At 48.7% G+C, this 16,666-nt stretch overlaps 1 protein-coding gene across 2 annotated transcripts in view; it reads right to left on the bottom strand.

Moving 5' to 3' along the window:
- LOC139281246 (uncharacterized protein C7orf50 homolog) overlaps nucleotides 1–16,666 on the bottom strand; it is a 435,290-nt gene that overhangs the window by 18,971 nt on the left and 399,653 nt on the right. Inside the window, exons 1-2 of one of the 2 annotated variants that reach the window (XM_070901305.1) lie at nucleotides 4,965–5,083; nucleotides 3,798–4,003 (exon numbers count right to left, since the gene is read on the bottom strand). In XM_070901305.1, coding sequence (XP_070757406.1) covers nucleotides 3,798–4,003; nucleotides 4,965–4,970 — 212 coding nt within the window. In that variant the 5' untranslated portion in view covers nucleotides 4,971–5,083. Of the gene's footprint in view, nucleotides 1–3,797; nucleotides 4,004–4,964; nucleotides 5,084–16,666 lie in introns of those variants that run through there. The other variant, XM_070901304.1, reaches the window with a different exon arrangement.

Below are 16,666 nucleotides of genomic sequence, written 5' to 3'. Positions count from 1 at the left end.
GAGGTGGATGGGAAAGGTCCGTGGGAGCTGGGAAGACTCAATTCCTCCACAGACTGCTGTTCCCTGGGTTCCCAAAGAGCAGCGCGACCGAGCTGGAGGAGGAAGAAGCCGTTCGTCGGCAGTCTAAATCCCCACGCAGACGACAGCAGCCCAGAACTCCTGACCTCAAGCAATCCTGCAGCCTCAGCCTCCGCAGACCAGCAGACCCTGGAAGAGCAGGCGTTGATCGTGAAATCTATTGACGGCCGACAAATCGGGGGGGGGGGGCCCACGCGGGGAGGAAGTCAGGCGGCGATCGCGGCTACGGTGGAGGCCGGGACAGCGGCGGTGGTGGTGGTGGTGGCCATGGCAACGGCAGGAGAGGAGGCTACAGCGGCAGCAGGTATGACCCGGGAGAATGCGATAAGTTTTATTTCTAAGATCTTTCCAGTGATGGGCTTCCTTCTCCACACGTATAATCACACAATCGATCCAGCCTCTCTTAAAGCTCCTGCTGCTTTGCTATGTGTTACTTCCCTTACATCTACATCATTTACCCGAAGGATGCAATCATTCACCCGCAGTCTTCCATCCTGTGCGGCTGCACCTCCTACAATGATTTTTGTAATGAATATGCTCGGATCATCACCAACGTGCGGATTATCTGTGCCACCTGCAATGCTGAAGCCAAGGCCAGAATTTCCCCCTCTTCAAGCCTGATTTTACACTTTCTTTCTTCTTTGTCAGCGAGCTCAAGATGGTGGCGAGCCTCGTGGCAGCAGAGCTCTGCAGACAAAGGCCAGCAGAGGAACTAAAATGGCGGCGCCCAGTGAAAGCCTCGTGGGAAACACAAGATGGTGTCTTAAAAGGGAAATGCACCCGGGATTCTTAAAAGGGCCTTACACCGTTGACCATCCCCACAAAGAGACTTTTGTAAGGCAAGAGCGAGTCTAAATGAGCAATGTGAATATAGGACGACGGACTTGTGATAAGAGTTAATATTTTAATGCTGAATGGTTACTGTGTTTAAAATATGGATATGAATTACGAAAAGAGTTAATACCACGAGGTACATGTAAAAGGGTAATGGACCCGTGACTAACATGACTAATGGACGAATGCGATTTTCGATTTATGTGATTCATGCAATGGTTCAGTGGCTGCGGATGAGCCGCCAAGGCGACTACTTTCTGAGAACAGAGGCAACGCACCAGTTGCGATACCTTGTCTCAGCGCAGCCCATTACCTCGGGCAAAAAGGGGCCGTATACTGCCACCGTACCACACCCAGAGGAGCTGGAATTAAATAACTGTTCAGTGTACCTGCAACTTTTAATATTACATCTGTACATATTACATGTACCATACTATGTACTGTCTATGTATACCTGCTTTCTGTTGGAGGTTATGCTCGTGTACTTCATCACCCATGTAAGGACTGCATGGTGCCGGGGGTGGGGGGGGGGGAAAGAGGGAAGTAGATGGTCATGGACTCACACTCACAAATCAATCAGGACGAACAGGGCAGAAGTTACCGGCAATGGCTTTTGGAACTGGGGGGGGAAGTGAGATGTTATGTATTGTCCAAGTACATTAAATGTATAAGTACAATGGGGCGCCACAGAGGGCGCTGTGGTGGGAGACCTGAAAGTACCTGCAAGACAGAGTATAAAAGGCTGCCCACTACACCTGAGAGGCACTCTGGAGTTACACAATAAAGGACCAAGGTCACGGCAGTTACTACAACACCAGACCGTGTGGAGTCAGTGATTTGAGTGCTACATACATCACAGAAACACCTGTGAACTCATCCCTTTTTGGCGTGGAAACGAGTCATCCTCGATACGAGGGACCGCCTATGATGAAGTTGTTGCTGGCAGTGTTAGGAAGAAAGAACTCGCGTTTGCATAGTGCCTCCTCACATCCTCGGGAATTCCCGGAGAACTCTACAGTCAAGGAGTTGCTTTCTGAAGTTTAGTCATTGCCGTCATGTGGACAATCGCAGCGGCCAACTTGCACGTGGCATGGTCCCTGGAACAGTAAATGGGCAAGTTACCCGTGTTTGGTGGTGTTGGTGGAGGGAAGAATGTACAAGGAAAGTGCAAGCCAATCCCGATACACCTCCTTTCTCTGCCATTCGAAATTCAAAGTGGAAGCAAACATTTATCTCCCAACAAGGTGGCTCTTTTACAACCAGCACGGACACGATGGGCCGAATGGCCTCTTTCTGTCTGGTCATTTTCTGTGGTTCTATGAAAAATGGCAACTGGGAGACGGTTAGTTCATTCCCCTCCCCTTCCCCCCGCCGCCCCCCCCCCCAAAAAAAAAGCAGTGAGGCCTAACAAGCTATGAGAAAGTGATGCCGTGACTTTGTGTTCACGTGACTTTGTGTTCACGTGACTTTGTGTTCACGAGGTTGATTCCTGAGATTTAGGGGTTGACTTATGAAGAAAGGTTGAGCAGGTTGGGCCTATAATTACTGGAGTTTAGAAGAATGAGATTGCGATCTTATTGAAACATGTAAGATTCTGAGGGGACTTGACAAGGTAGATGCAGAGAGGATGTTTCCCCCCGTGGGGGAATCTGGAACTAGGGAGCATCATTTCAGAATAAGGGGCCGCCCATTTAAAACGGATATGAGGAGGAATTTCTTCTCTCAGAGGGTTGTAAATCTGTGGAATTCTCTGCTTCAGAGAGCTGTGGAGGCTGGCTCATTGAATATATTTAAGGTGGAGATAAGACAGGTTTTTGAACAATAAGGATGTCAAGGATTATGGGGAGTGGGCGGGGAAGTGGAGTTGAGGCCAAGATCGGATCAGCCATGATCTCATTGAATGGTGGGGCAGGCTCGAGGGCCAGGTGGCCTACTCCTGCTCCTATTTCTTATGTTCTTACGTTCCCGCCCCTAGCCATTGACGGGCGCCAGGAAGCTAGATGCTGTTTGGCTGCTGCTTGAGGTTTGGAATGGAGTTGCGACAGCATCGCTGGGCCAGCATTGTGCAACAAACTGGTCACAAACCGCCCAGGCTTCTGTGCAGCAAAATGTAGTATTTCAAAAAGTAAAACCAAGCCCTTGGCGATTTATTTGCAGACAACAATAAATTTACTCCAGCAACGTGACTTAACCCCACCGCAGCTTTGTTTGTGTATCTGTAGCCTGGAAACCAGGTGAGTTTCTCAAAGTGCAACCTTTGTTTTCGTCTAAAGCGAATTGTCTCGCCCGTTTCGCTCCGAGGTTGGGTGCTTGGCTCAGCATTCTCTCCTCTAGTGGTGAGTATAGAAAGAAGGGGTTGCATTTTCGGCTTTGCTGATTTCGGGGGGCGGGGGGGGGGGGGGGGGGGGGCGGTAGGGGCAGTAGAGTTTGCGCCCGGGAACAGTTTGTGGCCCAGTCAGCAAAATTGGGCAGCGGGGCGGAGCGCTAAGGGAGGCGTTACACACCTCTCCTGAGCATTAGCGTGGGGAAACTCCCGAGCTAAAGAGTCGGGCCGGGAGTGTTCCGAGAAACGCCTGGGGGGGGGGCGGGGGGGGAACTGGAAAAAAAAACACAAAATATTCACAAAACACTCGTTCTAGATTCCTCAAGTGGAAACATCCTCTCTGCATCTACCCCGTCGAGCCGCATCAGTCTCCTATTCTTCTAAACTCCAATGAGTAGAGGCCCAACCTGCTCAACCCATCTTCATAAGTCAACCTCCTCATCCCAAGAATCAACCGAGTGAACCTTCTCTGAACAGGCTCCAAGGCAAGTATGTCTTTCCTCAAATACGGAGACCAAAGCTATCTGCAGTACTCCAGGTGTGGCCTGTACAGTGGTCTTACCCCGTCAGATATTCCAACGCGAGGTCGCATGCTGAAGACTGCGGTGGCTTCTCCTCTTCCAGCGACTCACCACCTTCCCTCTGCAGCTTCTTCGCTTCCTTTTTACGCTCCTTCTTCAGTTTCCTTTCAAGCTTTCGCTTTACTTCCGGCGCCAGCTCCTCCTCTTCGTGGCGCCCCTGCACCTCCGCCTTTTCCCCTTCAATATCCTGATAACCAGAAAAACAAATTGAGAGGCTGGCCAGCGTTTTCAAAAATCTAAATTATTCTACGAGCAGCGCGCAAGTATCAGGGTCCGGATTTGCGGTTGTCTAACGCCGCAGTTAGCGGCCAGAGGGGGCGTGAATGCGAGCGTTGGAGCTTAGCGGCCGGGCACTCAGCTATTAGCGCCCCGGCGGAAAGTTCACGAGGGGCTTACCGGGGGGCACAAACCGCGAGCGCCTGGCGAGCGCTCCGATCCCTGACGCATTCCCTGATGCAACACCCACTGAGCGCCCGCCAACGACAACGTCTGGGAAAACAGTGGGCCCAGGCTTGCGGAGTCGTTAACTGGCGGCTACTTAAAGCAACGAGGAAGCGCTTCCCTCGGCGGTCACAGTCAGTGCAACGTGTGCACACAGCGCGGTGCGTGAGCCTCCGAGTGTGCAGCGGCAGACAGACATAACAGTGCAGGCCGGAAACAAGTGATTTCGAAAACTTTAATGGGCGCATTACTATGCCACGCGTTTAAGACTCAGCTTTTCCCGAGATCTGATTCAAAGTTCCGCGCATGTGCAATGGGTCCACTAAACTTTAGTTATCGCCCCCCCCCCCCCCGAGCTCTGGTGTCAGCTCTTTGACCAATTCTGACGGATTTCTGGTCGGGAGGTGCAAACTTTTTCAAGGCGCTAAAAGTATCGCTCCGCCCGGATTAACACCGTAACAGAGACGCGACCGAATTTCTCCCCCCAGATTCTTACACAGCAAACACCTCCAACATGATACATATTATAAAAGCCAACTAAATTAAGCTGTTTATAACTCGCCAAGGTTTCTTCCACAGCACCTCCCAAACCCACAGCCTCCACCACCTAGAAGGTCAAGGGCAGCAGGCGCGTGGGAACACCACCACCTCCACGTTCCCCTCCAAGTCACACACCATCCTGACTTGGAAATAGATCGTCCGTTAACCTTCATCGTGACTGGGTCAAAATCCTGGAACTCCCTCCCGAAGAGCACTGTGGGAGCACCTTCACCACACGGACTGCAGCGGTTCAAGGCGGCGGCTCACCTTCTCGAGGGCAATTAGGGACGGGGCAATAAATGCTGGCCTTGCCAGCGACGCCCACATCCCGAGAAGGAACACAAGAGAAAAGGACTAGTAGCACGTCTGAATGATCTGCTTTGTTGTTTGCTGCTACTTTTGAGTACAATGAAATTGTGTAAGAGAACCTTGAATAATACAGATGAGAACTCTTTGGTAATCGAAAAAGGCAGCCTTTATTCGACAGAATCATGGTTGCCTTCATCCAAACCAGCCTGCGTTTCACATCCTAACTGGAGATTGCGGCCCAACAAAGCAAGCGGTGCGAAAAACCTGTATGAATGAAGTGCCCAGGAAAAGGTAAATAGTACTTTTCAACGGATCGCAAAGCAAATTAAGATGTAAAGCAAATGTTAAAAATGCAACTGCCCCTTTGTTTTGTGCGAGCCTATTTCACCAACTGCCGGTGAATGGGGAATAGCTCACAAATAACACTCTTTCTTGAACTTTCCTGAGAAATGTTCTCAGTCCATGTATTGCAAAAACACCAGCAAAGTTGGGCGCCTGGCTGACAGGTCACATGGGATTTAGCCACCACCTGTGCAAATCTACTCAGTATGGATTGCCCCATGATTTGAGTGCAAGTTAGAATAAATTGTTGGCTAATCCTTTGATGGTAGGATTGAGCATTCGGATTAATATGCACAGGATTTAGATGGGCTGCCGCTGAGGTCTGAACACTACAACAGACCGTGGTGCCTTTAAGCCTAGAGTGTAAACAGAAGTAGGGCAAACTCTCAAACAAAGCCGCTCAACTGAGATGTGTGTTCAATTCTGAATGTAGCATTAGATATAATTCCATTGAGCGGCACTTAAGTAAATCAAGGTGGTACATTACAGCATCTTGCAGGAAGGGGGGAAAAGGACAAAATCATTTTTGTAATAAATTTTACTGTTCTTCTGGGCATATCTGCACAATTCATTGGGAACGCTTCTGAGCTGTACACAGGAATTCTTTACAAGAGCAATGAGGAAAAGGAGGGGAAGGAGAAAGGGAGGGAATGAAGAGGAAATGGCAGGGAGCAGAAGTCAGGAGCTTTGGCAAGGAAGAAGGGAGAAAGAGACTATATCGAAGGTGGAGATAAAAACAGATTTTTGAACGATAAGGGAGTCAAGGGTTATGGGGAGCGGGCAGGGAAGTGGAGTTGAGGCCAGGATCGGATCAGCCATGATCTTATTGAATGACGGAGCAGGCTCGAGGGGCCAAGTGGCCGACTCCTGCTCCTATTTCTTATGTTCTTAGGTAAAATGGGAGTGACATTTTGGGGTGGTAGGTGACTGGTTGAGGAAAAAAAAAATCAATGAATTGTGAAGTATAAAAAGTGCATTAAAATCCCCAGAATGACCCATTTTTAATATAAAAATTCCACATGTTTGTGGGAGTGTGACTCTCCCTCCCCCTTTAGATATATGCAACCAATTGCATCAAGATTTGGATTTCCTCCCTTTCGCCTTATATGGGCGTATTAGCCCCTCGAACACCACTGAAGGAATGTCGGGTATAGCTGTAGCCTGAGTTACGAACCCCACGCAAGGACGTATCTTTGCACGTCACAGGCTTATAATCGAGATCATTCTGGAGTCGCCAGCAGTTTGGGGGCTAAGTCAGACACAGCCATTGCTGCTTTAACCAGTTGGCAGGGAAGGGTTAAACCTGTGCAAGGGAGCTCAGCTGGGCAGCAGGAGCCCAGGCTGCAGGGTTTAGGGCAAAGCCTCCCAGCAGTCTGCTCCCGATCGGCGTGCGGCAGCTGCCCGTGTGCTCAGTGCGAGACCGGGGGGGGGGGAACTGCGAAGCCCCCCGTGGTCGAATAGTCCCACTAACGCACTCCTACTCAAGGCTCACCTGTGAAAACCGCCCACATCGGGTGAGGTGCTGGAGGATAAGCCCTCCCCTAATCCAGTAATTAAGTCTTGGGGAAGGGGAAGGAGGGAGGAAGGGGAGATTCGATAGAGGTGTTCAACATCACAAGGGGTTTTGACAAGAGTAAATAAGGAGAAACTGTTTCCAGTGGCAGTAGGTCCGGTAACCAGAGGACACAGATCATTGGCAAAAGAAGCAGAGGCAAGATGAGGAGAATTTATTGTTTACGTAGTGAGTTATGATGATCTGGAACGCACTGCCTGAAAGGGCGGTGGAAGCAGATTCAACAGTAACTTTCGAAAGGGAATTGGATAAATACTTGAAGCGGAAAATGTGCAGGGAAAGAGTAGGTGAGTGGGACTAATTGGACAGCTCTTTCAAAGAGCCAGTACAGGCATGATGGGCCGAATGGTCCCCTTCTATGCTACCATTCTATGATAAGAAATGGTGCAGCCAAGTCAGTAAATCACATCTGCGCAATCCCAGATTGCCTGCAGAGTCCTAGTGTTTCCATGCATTCTCCACATACCGGTCTTTGCAGCCGAGAGTATTTCAGCAGCCTGGTTTTTTTCTGTCTTTTAAAACCGAAAAGGCCTGGCGAATGGACATCGGCGCACATACACGGACCCTCCAGCAGGGTGCGCTGAAGGGCAATCAGGAGCTGGCTGATTATTTTTAGGGACCACAAGCTGATTGCTCCTCCGGCCGAGGTCCACTCACCCGGCAGGGGTCAGGGGTCAGAGTTGGTGGCTGCGGCCTTGCGGCTCGGTGCGAACCATGCGTGGAATTTACCGACTGCACCGTCGCGGAGCTTTCTGCCTTGAGAGTGCCAGCTTGCCCAGAACCTGTCATCAGTCAGTACGCTTATGAATAACTACTGTTAGATTTAATCAGCGTCACTGTAATAACATCATTATAATCAGTTCACTTTTTTTTTTAAACCAGCGTCCAGTCACTAACTAACCAAAACAAAGCTTTTAAAAGGCAGGAACAACCGTCAGCTGGTCTGTCAAACGCATAACCTGCCATCTGAAATTATTCTGGACAAGAGGAAAAGCAGAACATGAACAATGATTAGCAGATGACCTGCAAGTCTCGCAGAAACTAACTTCAGGAAACCTTCGGATGCATTTTTACTGATTTCTGTCAGTACCAGTTCAAGCTTGTGTTTAGAAACATAGAAAATAGGAGCAGTAGTAGGCCATTCGGCCCTTCGAGTCTGCACCGCCATTCAATATGATCATGGCTGATCCTCTATCTCAGCACCATGTTTCTGTGAAGGAGGTCGGGCAGGCTCAAGCCAAGTGTGCCAGTGTGTGCGCGCCGGTGAAAACCAGTCCCCCCCACCCCACTCAACCCCCTCCCATCGTCCTCCCAATGGGTTCTGACCAGTTGAGATTTTATCCCTGCTTTCCTCTGTCCGCGGGGTGCTGCCAGACCTTGGCCAAAGTTTCCGACATTTCTCCGGTTTAAAAAAAATATTTCAGATTTTCCCCCGCCGACGCGGGGGGGGGTGTTTTTTTTTGGTCTGAAGTGGTTGGGATCATTCATGTACAGCAAGGGGTTGTCTGTCTGTCTGTCTGCGGCCTTGCGGGGGGGGGGGGGGGGCGGGGGGGGGGGTGAATGCATGTGGCTCTCAGCCCCTTGAACCCCAGCTAACTTCAGCCTACTTCAAGAGGAAGAACTCGGATCCAACGTTCCCGTTAAGCTGCGCGGCCGGGCACCGGTCTGGAGCTCCCGGGCAGCCGGCTCACCGGCTTTTAAATGGGAAAACTGCGCATGTACGGAAATTCAAATTAAAGGGGCCGCGCGCCCAAAAAAGAATTAGAGGGAACATTGCTCGTATCTATGTGAGACCCGTCATGGCATCTGGACTTTCAAAAGCGTTTTTATGGCCAATGAAGATGTTTTGAAGGTTGATCGCTGATGTAATGCAGATATGTGGCCCACAAAGATAAAAGCTTAACAACCCGAGATATTAGCACCAAGCAAAAGCAGCTGGCAATGAAAGAAAGGGCGTTGCCTGAAATCAGATTGGAGTTCTACCCGTTAAAGAGCACCATCGCCTCAAAAGACATCCACTTTAGCGGGCAGGTCACACAAGCTGGAACAGCACCCAAGAAGATAGGAAGGAATTAAAATGAGGACGAAATATACAAAGATTTCCTTCTCCATGCTTGGCTAATTTGTGCAGGGTTTAGGTCCCGCAAACATCAATGAGATAAAGGACCAAGTAATTGTGCTTGCATTTCTTATTTGGTGGCTTGACCTGATGAAATTTGTGGGCCTGAGGATGTAGAAGGGCTGTTCAATTGTGCGATTGGGTTGATTCAGTATTGGGAAACCGAGATCTGTTAGTATTGATGGTGTCAGCCGTGGCTCAGTGGGTAGCACTCTTGCTTCTGAGTCAGAAGGTTGTGGGTTCAAGTCCCACTCCAGGGACTTGAGCACCCAAGTCTAGGCTGACACTCCGTGCAGCACTGAGGGAGTGCTGCACTGTCCGAGGTGCCGTCTTTCAGATGAAACGCTAAACCGAGGCCACGTCTGCCCTCTCAGGTGGACATAAAAGATCCCTTGGCAGTATTTCGAAGAAGAACAAGGGAAGTTTATCCCTGGTGTCCTGGCCAATATTTATCCTTCACTCAACATCACAAAAACAGATTATCTGGTTATCACATTGCTGTTTGTGGGAGCTTGCTATGCGCAAGTTGGCTGCCGCTTTTCCCACATTACAACAGCGACTACACTCCAAAAGTACTCCATTGGCTGTAAAGCGCTTTGAGACGTCCGGTGGTCGTGAAAGACGCTATATAAATGCAAGTCTTTCTTTTTTTTATTGGTAATCCAAGATAATGGGAACAGGGACTTAAAAAAAAACTTTATTTATTGATGGTATGCAGATATGTGGCCCACAAAGATAAAAGCTTAAGACACTCGAGGTATTAGCACCAAACAAAACAGCTGCCAAAGAAAGGAAGGTCGTTGCCTGAGATCAGATTGGAGTTCTACCCGTTAAAGAGCACATCGCCACAAAAGACATCCACTTTAGCGGGCAGGTCACACAAGCTGGAACATCGCCCAAGAAGATAGGAAGGAATTAAAATGAGGATGAAATATACAAAGATTTCCTTCTCCATGCCGATGCCAAGTCCTTCCCCGATTTATAAGAGCAGCTCCACACAGACGAGGAGCTTTCATAGATTGTAACACATCTAGTCAGTCACCATGAAGAGTCCTGGCTACGGACATGTTTACCCTGGTGAAAATAAACACTTAAAAAAATGTTTTTATTCGTTCCTGGGATGTGGGCGTCACTGGTAAGGCCAGCATTTATTGCCCATCCCTAATAACAACATAAAAAATAGGAGCAGGAGTAGGCCACCTGGCCCCTCGAGCCTGCTCCGCCATTCAATAAGATCAAGGCTGATCTGATCATGGACTCAGCTCCACTTCCCCGCCCTCTCCCCTTAACCCTTTATTCCCTTATCGCTCAAAAATCTGTCTATCTCCACCTTAAATATATTCAATGACCCAGCCTCCACAGCTCTCTGGGGCAGAGAATTCCACAGATTTACAACAATCTGAAAGAAGAAATTCCTCCTCATCTCAGTTTTAAATGGGCGGCTCCTTATTCTGAGACTATGCCCCCTAGTTTTAGTTTCCCCTATGAGTGGAAATATCCTCTCTGCATCCACCTTGTCGAGCCCCCTCATTATCTTATATGTTTCAATAAGATCACCTCTCATTCTTCTGAACTCCAATGTGTATAGGCCCAATCTACTCAACCTATCCTCATAAATCAGCCGCCTCATCTCTGTAATCAATCTAGTGAACCTTCCCTGAACAGCCTCCAATGCAAGTATAACCTTCCTTAAATACGGAGACCAAAACTGTACGCAGTACTCCAGGTGTGGCCTCACCAATACCCTGTACAGTTGTAGCAGGACTTCTCTGCTTTTATACTCTATCCCCCTTTGCACTAAAGACCAACATTCCATTGGCCTTCCTGATTACTTGCTGTACCTGCATACTAACTTTTTGTGTTTCATGCACAAGGGCCCCCAGGTCCCTCTGTACTGCAGCACTTTGCAATTTTTCTCCATTTCTATTTTTTCTGCCAAAGTAGATAACCTCACATTTTCCCACATTAATTGCCCTCGAGGAGGTGGTGGTGAGCCGCCTTCTTGAATCGCAGAGGGCAGTTAAGAGTCAACCACATTGCTGCGGGTCTGGAGTCACATATAGGCCAAACCAGGTAAGGACGACAGATTTCCTTCCCTAAAGGACATTAGTCAACCAGATGGGTTTTTAACGACAATCCGGCAGTTCCGTGGTCACCATTACTGACACAAGCTTTTTTTAAATTCCAGATTTATTCAATTAACTGAATTTAAATTCCTCAGCTGCCGTGGTGGGATTTGAACTCACGTCTCCCGGACCATTAGTTCAGGCCTCTGGATTACTAGTCCAGTAACATAACCACTATTCTCCGAGGTGGGTTACTGGTACAGTCCAAGTAACCTTGCATATTATTAAAAGTCTTGTGTCTCTATGAACGTGTCCTTAGCGCTGGAGAATCGCTCCGAACACTCAGTCCGTAGAACCATTGGGCTCGATTTTCCGGTGCTGTTCGCCTCTGTTTTCACCCCAGAGGGGCGGCAATGGCGGCGGCCAGCTCCCAGCGCCCCACCGGGGTTTTCGGGGCCAGTTTCGGCGGGGCACGGAGCATTACTGCCGGGGAGAGGCGAACCGGTGTGCAATGCCCCTGGTTGTGACACCGGATCGATTTTTGGCTCCCACCCGATCCTACGCCCCGCAGCGCCCCCTGCTGGGACCGCTTGGGAAAGCGGGCGGTCCGTGTAGCTACTGCAGTGAGATAAGTAATGTCCAGCTCAGGTAAGTGTGATTGTTTCTTCTTTTTTTTTTGCGATTTATGTTCTGGTGGCATGGCCAATGTATTGGGAATGTTTTTGGTGGGTTAGTTTCTCCCAGAGCGCTCCCGGGCCGGCTGTTTAGCTCGGGATTTGTGGTCGCTCAGCCAGCCTAGCGCCCTGAGAGAGGTGTGGAACGCCTCCCTTAGCGCTCCGTCCCACACTCAGGGCCCAGCTGCCCAATTTAGCTGACTGAGGCGCAAACTTTACCGCCCCGCCACCATTACTGCCCCGAAATCGGCAAAGCCGAAAATCCAGTTCACTGTCTTTGGCCCCTGCTGCATACTCCGTTCCCTCGCCTTTGATTCCATCCCCTTCCCCAGCCCATCTCTCACCTCAACCAAACCTCAGAGCCTGCTCCAACCCGAGCTGAGCTTCAGATCCCATATCCTGCCCATCACAAAGAAAAACTACTTCCACATCGGTCCCGGACTCAGCCCTCTGCAGCTCAAACCTTTCCCTTACACATCGCCTCCCGACTTCACTGGTCCAACTCCCTGCTTGCTGGCCCTCCCAGTCTCCACCCGCCATAAACTTCAGCGTCCAAAAACCTACTGCACGTGCACTGACCCAAGCTGAGCCCCACTGGCCTGCTACCTTGGTCACCATCCTTGTCCTCGTTGTTAAATCCCTCCATGGCCTCATCCCATCCTACACCCATAATCTACTTCAGCCCTATTGCCCCCAAGCTCGTCACTCCTCTGGCATCTTGCCCCCTCCCATTGCCCCACCACTGCCAGCCAGCAGAGTTGTCTGGGTCCCACCCAGTGAAACCTCCCTCCCCCAGTTTCCTCTCAGTCGCTCTCCTTCCTTAGGAAGCTTTTCGTCACCCACTCGAATATTTTGAGTTTTCCATACTCTTGTGCAAAGTGCCTCGAGATGTTTTAATACATTATGCAAATGTCGTTGTGAGCTGCCAGGCACTGAACTGTGGTAATGTAAAAAACTAATATGATTAACTGTCATAGGCTGAGCTCATGCACACAAATAATATATTAAATTTAATAGTAAGTTGTCGAAAACTGAACTGCAGTATAATGAGCTGCTGTAAATGGAACTGTCATACTAAATATATTAAATGACTATATACTAAACTATTATATACTGAGTTGTAACACAAATATACAAACTGTAATACCGTGATAGTTGTATACTAAACAAATACACAGAAATGAAAAATGCTAAATTGTAATATACTGCAAACACTTTACCTATAGCTTAAAACAGAAAAGAAAGACTTGCATTTATATAGCACCTTTCACAACCTCAAGACATGGTAAGAAGGAGGAACTGAAGGATATCCTTATTAGGCGGGAAATTGTGTTAGGGAAATTGATGGGATTGAAGGCCAATAAATCCCGGGGCCTGACAGTCTGCATCCCGGAGTACTTAAGAAAGTGGTCCTAGAAATAGTGGATGCATTGGTGATCATTTTCCAACAATCTATCGACTCAGTTCCTATGGACTGGAGGGTAGCTAGTGTAACACCACTTTTTAAAAAGGGAGGGAGAGAGAAAGTGGGTAATTATAGACTGGTTAGCCTGACATCATTAGCGGGGAAAATGTTGGAATCAATTATTAAGGATGAAATAGCAGCGCATTTGGAAAGCAGTGACAGGATCAGTCCAAGTCAGCATGGATTTATGAAGGGGAAATCATGCTTGACAAATCTTCTGGAATTTTTTGAGGATGTAACTAGTAGAGTGGACAAGGGAGAACCAGTGGATGTGGTGTATTTGGACTTTCAAAAGGCTTTTGACAAGGTCCCACACAAGCGATTGGTGTGCAAAATCAAAGCACATGGTATTGGGGGTAATATACTGACGTGGATAGAGAACTGGTTTGCAGACAGGAAGCAGAGAGTCGGGATAAACGGATCCTTTTCACAATGGCAGGCAGTGACTAGTGGAGTGCCCCAGGGCTCAGTGCTGGGACGCCAGCTATTTACAATATACATCAATGATTTGGACGAAGGAATTGAGTGTAATATCTCCAAATTTGCGGATGACACTAAGTTGGGTGGCAGTGTGAGCTGCGAGGAGGATGCTGTGAGGCTGCAGAGCGACTTGGATAGGTTAGGTGAGTGGGCAAATGCATGGCAGATGAAGTATAATGTGGATAAATGTGAGGTTATCCACTTTGGTGGTAAAAACAGAGAGACAGACTATTATCTGAATGGTGACAGATTAGGAAAAGGGGAGGTGCAAAGAGACCTGGGTGTCATGGTACATCAGTCATTGAAGGTTGGCATGCAGGTGCAGCAGGCGGTTAAGAAAGCAAATGGCATGTTGGCCTTCATAGCAAGGGGATTTGAGTACAGGGGCAGGGAGGTGTTGCTACAGTTGTACAGGGCATTGGTGAGGCCACACCTGGAGTATTGTGTACAGTTTTGGTCTCCTAACCTGAGGAAGGACATTCTTGCTATTGAGGGAGTGTAGCGAAGGTTCACCAGACTGATTCCCGGGATGGCGGGACTGACCTATCAAGAAAGACTGGATCAACTGGGCTTGTATTCACTGGAGTTCAGAAGAATGAGAGGGGACCTCATAGAAACATTTAAAATTCTGACGGGGTTAGACAGGTTAGATGCAGGAAGAATGTTCCCAATGTTGGGGAAGTCCAGAACCAGAGGTCACAGTCTAAGGATGAGGGGTCAGACATTTAGGACCGAGATGCGGAGGAACTTCTTCACCCAGAGAGTGGTGAACCTGTGGAATTCTCTACCACAGAAAGTTGTTGAGGCCAATTCACTAAATATATTCAAAAAGGAGTTAGATGAGGTCCTTACTACTAGGGGGATCAAGGGGTATGGCGAGAAAGCAGGAATGGGGTACTGAAGTTGAATGTTCAGCCATGAACTCATTGAATGGCGGTGCAGGCTAGAAGGGCCGAATGGCCTACTCCTGCACCTATTTTCCATGTTTCTATGTCTTACTGCAGTTGTACAGGGCCTTGGTGAGGCCTCACCTGGAATATTATGTTCAGTTTTAGTCTCCTAATTTGAGGAAGGACATTCTTGCTATTGAGGGAGTGCAGCAAAGGTTCACCAGACTGATTCCCGGGATGGCAGGACTGACATATGAGGAGAGACTGGATCAACTGGGCCTTTATACATTGGAGTTTAGAAGGATGAGAGGGGATTCATAGAAACATATAAGATTCTGATGGGACGGGACAGGTTAGATGCGGGTAGAATGTTCCCGATGTTGGGGAAGTCCAGAACCAGGGTGCAGTCTTAGGATAAGGGGTAGGTCATTTAGGACTGAGATGAGGAGAAACTTCTTCACTCAGAGTTCTTAACCTGTGGAATTCCCTGCCACAGAGAGTTGTTGATGGCAGTTCATTGGATGTATTCAAGAGGGAGTTAGATATGGCCCTTACGGCTAAGGGGATCAAGGGGTTGGAGAGAAAGCAGGAAAGGGGTACTGAGGGAATGATCAGCCATGATCTTATTGAATGGTGGTGCAGGCTCGAAGGGCCGAATGGCCTACTCCTGCACCTATTTTCTATGTTTCTATGTCCCAAAGTGCTTTACAGCCAATGAAGTACTTTTGAAGTGTAGTCACTGTTGTAATGTGGGAAACGCGGCAACCAAGCTCCCACAAACAGCAATGTGATAATGACCAGATAATCTGTTTTTTCAGTGATGTTGATTGAGGAATAAATATTGGCCAGGACACCAGGGATAACTCCCCCTGCTCTTCTTTGAAATACTGCCGTGGGATCTGTTGCATCCACCTGAGAGAGCAGATGGGTACATAACACAGTTTGTGAAGTGTTGTAATGTATGAAATGCGGCAGCTAATTTGCGCACAGCAAGCTCCCACAACGCAATAATGGGCAGATAATCTTTCTTTACTGACACTGGCTGAGGTATAATTATTGGCCTGAACACCTGGGATAACTCCCCTGCTCTTTGAATGGGATCTTTTACATCCACCTGAGAGGGCAGACGAAAGATGGCACCTCCGACAGTGCAGCATTCCCTCAGTACTGCGCTGGAGCGTCAGCCTGGATTGCATGATCAAGTCTCTGGAGTGGGGACTTGAACCCACGACCCTGTGACTCGGAGGGAAGAGTGCTACCCACTGAGTCACGGCTGACACCTTACAAACCCCACGTAAGTACATACGTATTTTCACACGTACAATTGGGGCCATTCTGGACTCATCAGCTTCTAGGGGCTGCGTCAGCGCCATATACTCAAGTGTTAAAACAAATATACCACACCAAGCCATAATATTTCCCCCAGTATGATTCCGCACCTCACTGCCCACAGCCAGGAAACTGCTGGAGGCAGCAAATGATTGCAATCACTTATCAGTCCTATGCACATTGTGCAAATTCCTTGGCTGGAGTCCCAACAGTTGTGGAGCAAGTGTTAATTCAATCCGTGCAGTAAGACCCCCTTCCTCTTTCTCCAGCCTAAACCCCCCCTTCCTTCACCCCCAGCCCCGCCCCCATCTCAAAGATTTGAGAGCTATCTCCTGATCCTTCAGCTGTTGTTTTCTCAAAACAACTTGCTGCATCCTTTGCTAATGAGACCAGTCATAAAAATGCCAAGCACTTGACAAAGACCTCTTAATCGGTCCCGGCTCCGGCTCTGGCTCCGGCTCCCTCTCGGAGGTATTTCAGAAACAAAAAGCAGATTTTTTTATTTTGGGGGTGGGGGGGTTTACTGCGAGGAGTTCTGTCCAGAGTCACTATTTGGAAAGTGCCCCCCCCCCGACCCCCACTCTTCCCATTTCCTCTGCTGTTTCCTATTTTTTTTAAATAA

This window comes from Pristiophorus japonicus, chromosome 15 (genome assembly GCF_044704955.1).
Source record: "Pristiophorus japonicus isolate sPriJap1 chromosome 15, sPriJap1.hap1, whole genome shotgun sequence".
Taxonomy (NCBI): Eukaryota; Metazoa; Chordata; class Chondrichthyes; family Pristiophoridae; genus Pristiophorus; species Pristiophorus japonicus.
This window is presented reverse-complemented; position numbering and strand designations above follow the sequence as displayed.